Source organism: Salvelinus sp. IW2-2015, linkage group LG18 (genome assembly GCF_002910315.2).
Source record: "Salvelinus sp. IW2-2015 linkage group LG18, ASM291031v2, whole genome shotgun sequence".
Taxonomy (NCBI): domain Eukaryota; kingdom Metazoa; phylum Chordata; class Actinopteri; order Salmoniformes; family Salmonidae; genus Salvelinus; species Salvelinus sp. IW2-2015.
Genome location: NC_036858.1, coordinates 53,300,431 through 53,310,110, shown reverse-complemented (window position 1 = coordinate 53,310,110; position 9,680 = coordinate 53,300,431). Strand labels below are relative to the sequence as shown.

At 38.8% G+C, this 9,680-nt stretch overlaps 2 protein-coding genes across 4 annotated transcripts in view; one reads left to right on the top strand and one right to left on the bottom strand.

Moving 5' to 3' along the window:
- Positions 1–7,086, top strand: part of LOC111977808 (transmembrane protein 14A) — a 9,382-nt gene extending 2,296 nt beyond the window's left edge. Inside the window, exons 2-6 of one of the 3 annotated variants that reach the window (XM_024007497.1) lie at positions 5,631–5,687; positions 6,093–6,175; positions 6,303–6,404; positions 6,521–6,608; positions 6,748–7,086. In XM_024007497.1, the coding sequence (XP_023863265.1) occupies positions 5,680–5,687; positions 6,093–6,175; positions 6,303–6,404; positions 6,521–6,608; positions 6,748–6,796 (330 nt within the window). In that variant the 5' untranslated portion in view covers positions 5,631–5,679 and the 3' untranslated portion in view covers positions 6,797–7,086. Of the gene's footprint in view, positions 1–966; positions 1,039–5,630; positions 5,688–6,092; positions 6,176–6,302; positions 6,405–6,520; positions 6,609–6,747 lie in introns of those variants that run through there. The other 2 variants (XM_024007500.3, XM_024007499.1) reach the window with 2 other exon arrangements.
- On the bottom strand, positions 6,717–9,680 carry LOC111977807 (glutathione S-transferase 3). The gene is made up of 7 exons (XM_024007496.2): positions 9,360–9,680; positions 8,835–8,938; positions 8,617–8,668; positions 8,398–8,530; positions 8,136–8,277; positions 7,842–7,967; positions 6,717–7,362 (listed from the first exon to the last, which is right to left on the bottom strand). Exons 2-7 carry the CDS (start codon positions 8,919–8,921, stop codon positions 7,234–7,236), a joined length of 669 nt encoding a protein of 222 aa, XP_023863264.1. The 5' UTR covers positions 8,922–8,938; positions 9,360–9,680; the 3' UTR covers positions 6,717–7,233.

Sequence of the window (9,680 nt, the reverse complement as noted above, 5' to 3'; positions counted from 1 at the left end):
TCGGTTTAAAATAACTTCGTTATGATGTTTTTCTAACACCTATATCGAATTAAATACAGACGGATATATCTAAGGCCGAATAACTGAGCGTTTCAAAATGCCATCCTGAGTCTTTGCCTTTGGCGTAATGACGAACGTCGAAAAGAGAGCTCTCCTTCGTTCCCTTAGCCTTTTATAGTCTGAGATCTACGTAGAAACTCCATTCCAATTCTCATTGATTACTGACATCCAAGTGGGCAAGGCGGGTGCACGTTCATGTCGACCCATAGGATACATACAGAAGCTTTAAAACTGATCGTGAGAACACAGAGCCTCGTTTCAGACCTTCCAGTTCCTGTCAATGAATTTCGCTGCAGAAAGATCTGGTTCACCCACACGACATAATTCCAAACGGTTTTAGAAACTAGAGATTGTTTTCCTATCCAATAGTAATAATAATATGCATATTGTACGAGCAAGAACTTGAGTATGAGGCAGTTTTAATTTGGAGACGATATTTCAAAAGTTTGGAAACAGGCACCCCCTAGATTGACAAAATTAAATTTAAGGCAGCAAAGGGGAACCAACTCCATATTAATGCCCATGATTTTGGAATGAGATGTTTGACAAGCAGGTGTCCACATACTTTTGGCCATGTAGTATATCTTGGTCTAGGCGACATTCTGACTTCTCCATACAGTTTTCAGCCATTAGTTTCGCCCATGACTGGCTCATGTGAACTACAATCCCGATGCTGTGTTTTAACTTTAACATTTAGAAACGTTAATCATTGCTTGCGATACAGCTTTCGAAACATATCTTTCATCGGCGAGAAACAATCCTTTAAATAAAAAAGATACACATACTGTAGCAGTTTTGAACTGATCCTTAACAGTTAAGTGTGCCTCCATCCGAAGAAACTACACTTCCCAGGTTACACTTACACAGGTGTTCGGCGCATGCTAGATAACTAATTASCTCAGGTGGTCGCCTCTTGTCTTCCGTAAAAAGCGCTGTAACATGGAGATATGGCCTTGTGGGAACACTAACCCTATCAAGGTGTGTATCAATTTAACCTTTTTTAAATTATTATTTCTCGTTATGAAAGATACGGTCCTTATGTTTCCAAAACTGTACCACAACTGACACGTGTTATTGTTCAGATTGAGCCAGTSCCTAAAATTAACACCCACCAAATGCGGGTAGATTTTGGCATTWGCGGGTAAAATGTCTATTTCACCAGCCACGTTGACGGGTGGTCAGGGTTCTACGGTGCGAGCATTTCACTCGCATTTGTGAATAAAAATAGTCAAGTATGAYCACATTTATATTAAAATAAATGCTGCAGTAGCTGTAAGTATTTTCGCCGTTTTGTTTCATAGCTGGTAAAATAATCACACAAAGTCAAAACTACGAATCCTATTGCCTATTTCACCTCGCGCTGCAACACTGCCTGGCTGGGGGCTGTGTACACGCAAAGAGTTGAGTGAAATACCTTTTTAGAAGCGCTGCGYACAGGCATAAAAGTTGGTCTAATTTACTTGAAACGAAGGTCTACTGAAGTGAGACTGTCATTGTGTTTCTTGGCTCTTTACTTTGTTTTGTTCACAAACTAGGTTGTTTTTCTGTTTGAGTTTCAACTGCTAGGRAAGAGAAGACCATATGGAGCCAAATACCTGCCAAAAAGTTGTTAGGATTGTAAGAATCCATTTGTAAATTGTTAGGATCGTAAGAAAAGCCTTGCGTGAAACATGAAATCTAAATGTTAAAATAGATCTGTAAACGTACAAACCCTATGTTACGACTATTAATATTTACACGTTAAATTCTTACTTTACGTCTCCCTTTACTCTGTTACAGATATTTTTTATGCGTACAAACTGTTGTCAGTAATGTGGCATCTGCAAAGGACATGATCTGAACGTAGCTAGTCGAAGTTAGCTAGTCAATCAAGCAACTCTAGCCCAGACGTTAGTTTGCAGCTTCCGGTTTAATTTCCAAAATAAAAGTCTGGAGCTTGTTTTAGAACTGCATTCAATAATGGCGTTATACCAGTAGATCCCATAGTATAGGCTTGGGCCTTCAACAAATTACTTGTGTGAGAATGATAAAGAAACAGAAGAGCCTTGTCTAGAATAACCACCTGAGCTGCAAAATAGAAAGCAAATATGATATTTTTTTAAATATATTTTTTAAATATTTTATTTCACCTTTATTTAACCATGTAGGCCAGTGTAGAACAAGTTCTCATTTACAACTGCAACCTGGCCAAGATAAAGCAAAGCAAAGCGGCAAAAACACACTTATAACACAATAGAAAAAATCTATATACAGTGTGTGCAAATGTAGTAAGATTAGGGAGGTAAAGCAATAAATAGGCCATAGTGGCGAAATAATTACAATTTAGCATTAACACTGGAGTGATAGATGTGCAGATGATGATGTGCAAGTAGAGATACTGGGGTGCAAAATAGCAAAAATAAATAACAATATGGGGATGAGGTAGTTGGGTGGGCTATTTACAGATGGGCTGTGTACAGGTACAATGATCGGTAAGCTTCTCTGACAGCTGATTCTTAAAGTTATTGAGGGAGATTTAAGTCTCCAGCTTCAGTGATTTTTGCAATTTGTTCCAGTCATTGGCAGCAGAGAACTGGAAGGAAARGCAGCCAAAGGAGGAGTTGGCTTTGGGRATGACCAGTGAAATATACCTGCTGGAGCGAGTGCWRCGGGTGGGTGTTGCTATGGTGACCAGTGAGCTGAGATAAGGCAGGGCTTTACCTAGCAAAGACATAGATGACCTTGAGCCAGTGGGTTTGGCGACGAATATGAAGCGAGGGCCAGTAGGTTAGTCAGTTTTACGAGGGTATGTTTGGTAGCATGAGTGAAGGAGGCTTTGTTGCAGAATAGGAAGCCGATTTCTAGATGTAATATTGGATTGGGGATGCTTAATGTGGGTCTGGAAGGAGAGTTTATAAGGTGTCATAAGGTGAATGCACCAATTTGTAAGTCGCTCTGGATAAGAGCGTCTGCTAAATGACTTAAATGTAAATGTTTACAGTCTAACCAGACACCTAGGTATTTGTAGTTGTCCACATATTCTAAGTCAGAACCGTCCAGAGTAGTGATGCTAGTCGGGCGGCCGGGTGTGGGCAGTGATCGGTTGAAGAGCATGCATTTRGTTTTRCTWGCRTTTAAGAKCAGTTGGAGGCCACGGAAGTAGTGTTGTATGGCATTGAAGCTCGTCTGGAGGTTTGTTAACACAGTGTCCAAAGAAGGGCCAGAAGTATACAGAATGGTGTTGTCTGCGTAGAGGTGGATCAGAGGATCACCAGCAGCAAGAGCGACATCATTGATATATACAGAGAAAAGAGTCAGCCCGAGAATTGAACCCTGTGGCACCCCCATAGACTGCCAGAGGGCCGGACAACAGGCCCTCCGATTTGACACACTGAACTCTATCTAAGGAGTAGTTGGCGAGGCAGTAGTTTGAGAAACCAAGGCTGTTGAGTCTAATCCGCTATCTAAATATGCCATGCTGTTGTGTGTTATYTAATGGCCATATAATTGCATAATTTATTTTTATAGCCGCGTGGGGCTATTGTGGTGATCATGTAACCTAATGAATCACACTTTTTCCAGTATTTGGGAGCACGGACTGTAGGCCTCATATTAGGCATTTCGACTGTTATATTAATGAATTCCATTCTATATAGGCTTGTTATAGCCATTTGCGTTACACAACCCCATCACGCAGAGGCTATATCCATTTCAATAAATGAGACAAAACTAAATATTGATTAAGTCTTGGCTGTAACCTGTCCTGAGYGAAATAGCCAAGGGGTCCCAAATGGTCAAGACTATCTATAGCCTATTCTTATTGCGAGATCTTTTTTCCCTATCAGTCACTGCACGTGCTGCTTCAACAATTTTTTCACATTTATTTAGAGGCTGTATTTAGAGGCCTGTGAGCTAGTCTCTTTGTTTTTATTTAACTAGGCAAGTCAGTTAAGAACAATATTTACAATGACGGCCTACTCTATAATAAAAACAGTTAAACACAAATAGTTAAAAAATGATTCCGCAAGACACCAGTACCCAAAATGAAGTACCCAAAAACCCTAAATTGCAATGCCTACAAGTTGAAGGACAATTTMTTTTATTTGGATAGGCCTAAATTAAACATTTAATTATTAAAGTGAATACACATGCATTTCAATAAACAAGTGGATAAGACTGTTCTATTCTCWTTGGATCCTATTGCAACTCAGACAAATGACTGAATGGATGACATACTGACTGACTGAACTGAATGAAGGATTAATTAAATGTTCAAATATGTTGGAATGATGAGTTGCACGCATCATGCATGCTCTGCACTTTATTTGGCTAGTAGGCAAATAGGCCTACATTAGGGTAAAATTACTATGACTGCATGACTCCGGAAGGTCATCTTCTGAGGCTGAGGGGTGCTTTTCCTCAAGGCGCATTGTGCTGTGGTGCTGCATGGAGTTCACAAGCTCTTCAACTGGGCAGCAGTGTCGCAATGRGGGGAATGGCCTATACGGAGACTACCTAAGCTCCACTGCAACGTTTAACCTCTCCCTTGTTTATTTCAAAGTCCATATGTTCATGACCCAATTCATATAAATTATGTCAAATTATTTTAAATTCATATTAACTCCTCCTACAGAATATGTTTTGCAAGATTGAGTGATGAAATAAATATCAAAATATTGAGTGGCAAAGACTCCAGTGGTCATACATAATTCATAGATTCACCAAACATCTATTATTCTGTGTTTCATTATTCCTGGTATATACTACTGGTTAGGATTTCAGACAGAGCCCAGAGAATGGGATGGTGCAATATTGAATTAGTCATATTTTGATAAGGTACACTTCACCCAGCGACATGCCCATGCTGTGGAGATACACCTAGCGGACTGAAAATGAACTGTTGTAGGCATAATACAGCTAGTGCTATCTAGACTTGTACTGGCAAACAAATCCATTACCGTAGCTACCTAAATGTGAAGTAAACTCAACAGGAGTAATAGAGAATGGAGACTTTTAACTTGAAAACGTGCAGAATACCTTTTTCCGGGTTCCCTGACCTCTGTTTTTTTTAAATGTTATACTGCGTTATGCTTGTTCGAGTAGCACTCCTAACAGACTGTTTGGTGTACGTTTTTTTGTTGTTGTTGGTGAGATGAAACTGCCAAAACTCTGAAAGGTATTATTGTACATCAGAATTGCAACACAAGATTTGTTCAAGCCTAAAGGTCTGTAATCGTTACATGGTGTTTGTATGTTCACAGATTAAATTTCACGCATTGCTTTTCTTTCGAACCTAACAATACATATGTTCAAGCTTTTGGCAGGTATCTGGCTCCATAAGACAACACTTCTACTAATAAGGCTCAATCTCAMAGGCACAAACATGACTGGAGTCTCACTATCATGATAACCTCCCGCCCTGAAAGGGGCAGGTGAAAATGTTTGTCTCATCTGTGATATTTTTGTTAAAAGACTCTGGTCACAAAAATGTAATTATTCAATATACCACATTAGAAATAAATGTTTTGTTTTAGAAACATTACAAGTCATGTGCATCTTTTTTTTGTGGTCTTTTGTTGGTGTAATTTTAGCAGCAAAAATAAAACCGCTGACTGGCTGGTGGACCAAAAAATAAATGTTATGACCTGGTGAGTGTCTGTGCATGAAAACGAACCATCTTTCACTTGAGAAATACTACAGATGATCCATTATATAGACCAGATACTCTAGTGGCAGTTACAAAAATGATAAGATATGTCTTCAAAAATGGAAGGCAGTCAGGAGGAGGCAAGATCAGGTGGGACCATTCTAGCCAATGAGAGGGCAGATGAACAATCTGATTTTGGGCCCAGTTATCCCTCGCTTTGACTCTTCCTCTCTAGAAAAACTGCTCCAACGCTAGGGCATTTTTTTCTTGATTTTCARGCAAAGGTCTTTTAAGGGAAGGGGCTATGTGAGCACATTCTTTCGGTTTGCCTAGTCGAAGCCAGCCAAATCGAAATATGCAGAAGCCTTAAGATTTATTGATGTGTCCCAATACTCCTGTTCCACAGCACTGCAATGGCAATTGACTGGCTTGGATTTGGCTATGCTGCAGCCATAGCCCTGGGGGGATTCATGGGGTACAAGAAAAAAGGTAGGAGTTTCCAGTCAAGCATTTCAAAATACACAAAGCAACATGAATTTGTCTGTGTCATTGTTTCATTGACCCTGTTAACAAGACGATGGAAAGTAATAGCTATTTTTGTATTTTTTTACTACAGGTAGTGTCATGTCACTGATAGCTGGGATATTGTTTGGCAGCATGGCCACCTATGGGGCCTTAATGATTTCATATGACCCAACCAAGACTTTCTATTCCCTCGGTAAGTATGCCTACGTGTTGGTCACCAGAAACCTGAATGAAATATAATTTATTATTTTAGGCCTTGACATATCTTTAAATTGCATTTCATAAATGTATAAATCTTTATTTTCTCAGTTGCCTCAGGAGTGCTGACAATAGTGATGGGAATGAGATTCAAGAAATCTGGGAAAATAATGCCAGCTGGCATCATGGCAGGACTAAGGTGAGAATCACCAAATGTGCACTATACTCAGTATTGGTTACATTTAACTCCTTTTCATTGTATTTGTTTGAATGTTTCAAATTAAATAATGAACATGCACAGTCAATATGAAGTTATCATATCTGGTTTCTTTATTCAGTTTGCTGATGGTCCTGCGACTTCTCTTCATGGGTGTGATTGTAATGTGATTTGAACAACACAACTGTCTAAAGTGAAAATATCACTGCAAGGGATGAAGTTCCATTTGCACATTGTTTGTGCTTGCCTATGTATTGTTTTTGTAATGATTTGTTCAATGAATATGGGAACAGAAATACAGTAACATTTACTACTTGATCTGAAGGTATGACTACTTACTTAGACAATCATGTTTAGCTGCCTCACTGTAAATAACCTAATAACTGTTTGATATAAATGATGGAATAGCTTAGAACAGACATGAAGTGTTTAATTACAGCTGATATTTTGTTTAACAGCCTTTTGTTTTTTGTGTGTATTATTGAAAAACAAATACTTGTTCTACTTGAACAATTTGGTCCTTATTCATACATGTTACAAGAAATGACAATCTGGAATAATGTATATATTATATTCACTTCAACTCTTTACATTTCTTAGATAAGCATCAGTGCTTGAAGTTGAACACCTCATACACAGTCTTTACATAGAAGTCATCTGGTTGAGGCTTTCTCTTGCTGCCTGGCTGCAGGAACTTCTGAATAGCTGGCAGGCTTTTCATCCTCCCTTGAAAAGCCTGAAAAAATAATTTGCACCCAATCAAGAATGAATCAAATGAAGTATTTATGGATATTTTGACCTTTCTTTCAGATATGCTGCTGACTATGTCCTAATTATCTCTCCTTCCTCCCAAAGTGTGCCTGGGTTCACTTTCCTTAACCGATTTGAAAGGAAATGACAGTCAAATAAATATGCCTCCACCAATCCAATGCTTTTAGATTTGTGGGAAGTAGTGAACGAGGGCATACTTGAGAGATTATTGAGACGCAGTACAGTACATTTAATATAGACAGGGTGTTGTAGCAGTACATTCAAAACAGTATGGCCAGACTTATGTTTATCTGTATGAAAATGTGCAGCAGGTATGCAATATTCATATGCTGTTTGGGTTATGTGAACCTGTAACATGTTTTGATGAGATGCACTTYAAATGTATCAAGATTTGTCTAATAACTTATTTTGTCAAGAACAAAATACATTTGTAMTAAACTTTACCTTAACAACAGGGAATTTGGAGAGAATTGTAGGAAATTTCTCCTCCAACATCAAGGTGATTTCAAGTAGCTGGACATCAGCACAGCTCAACTGATAACCCACCAGGTACTGGGAGCTAGCGAGAGCCTGTAAGAAATCAGCGCACACCCTCACATTAGACAATACATAAACTTGTACAGACGTGCCAACCTTTTCACTTAGCAGACATGGTATTTCGCAATGATAATAAAACTGCTTAGATTCAGGTTACTTTAGTGAGCCCTACCCTTCCCGGCTGGCCAAGGCCCACAGTACCTTTTCGAACACGGGAATGTAGCGGCTTGTAGCTTTCCTCTCAATGTCCTCCAGTTTAGTTTTCTTGGTGTCAGGTGAAATGAATGGCAACATCATTATCATTTCCATCAAGTCCCTCACACCTTCAGAATACATGTCAATCCTAAAGGTAAATGAAAACCAAACCCTTAGCAGAATTCCCCCCCTTTTGTACGAACAGCTACCATTATGCCTCTAACACAGCCAAACAAGTAAATACAAGTTATGACATTAAAATTCATACATGACTCGTTCTTTTAGGTCATTCCCGTAAAGATTGTATTTCCCTGCTATGTAGTTTAGGATAGCCTTGGTTTGAACCAGCTTCATTCCATCAATTTCCACCAATGGAACCTGCTCAAACATGAGTGCTCCATCTGGGGGGGAAAAAGGTCCAACATTTAAACACCCTTCAACACAATGAGCATGTTATCGGCGTTATTAACACCGTGACCAAACTTACCACTCAACAGCTTTACATATTCCTCGTGCTTTGTCATATTCACTTCTTCAAACTATGGATATAAAATGTATATTTTCAGAACGACATCAGTTTAGTGATCCATCTGTGCATCGCCTGTAGGCCTGTCCACTATTTCACTTAGGGTAGGTCTACTTGAAAATGCAAGTCCTGTAAACAGCCCACAGCCACATTTTTTTGTATTTGTTCAGCCTACTTACCTCAACTCCAGCAACTGCTAAAAGCCATCGAATTGACTCCATTTTCCCCCTCCCATTGAAATAAGTCAACACCACTTTTCCAGACATGGTGAAATTAAAGTTTACTGCAGGAAGGAAACAACCACACTCCATTACACTTTCATGTGCAAATGCAGTAATGTTGTGTTTGATACATTGCAGTAGATTTAGTGTATGCAGGCAAATCCCTGTCTGTTTGCTAAAAGTAATGTGCATTACTTTTACTGTGCATTTTAAATCAGACTACTCAAACTATTTTTTTTATTTAACTAGGCAAGTCAGTTTAGAACAAATTCTTATTTACAATGACGGCCTACAATGGCCAAACCCAGACAACGCTGGGCCAATTGTGCGCCTCCCTATGGGACTTCCAATCACAGACGGTTGTTATACAGCCTCAACTAGAACCATATATGAAAATAAAGCTGAAAAAAAAGCCTACAAAACATACGGTTGTCTGTTTCATTATCAACCTACAATTTTAAGATAAGTTTAAGAAATACTGACCTTGTGTGTCGGAGAGAAGTATGAACCTGTGTGAACACCAAAAAAGTTAACTTGCAAAGTTATGTAACGCCACACCTTTGGAACTCCTTCCGGACAAKCTCAGGGCTGTTCAGACTGTTGGAGCTTTTGGAGCAAAGTCTAAGTGGAAAGGTTTCCWCTTAGACTTTGATATGGTTATATACTGTATATTTGCTTTGTTTAAAAAAAAAAAGTTTTTTACTTTTATTTTATGAACTTTGAGATTATTCTTGTATAATAATAGTCATCTGCTAAATGACTTAAATAATAAAAAGCGCTTTACAAATGTCATAAATTATCAAT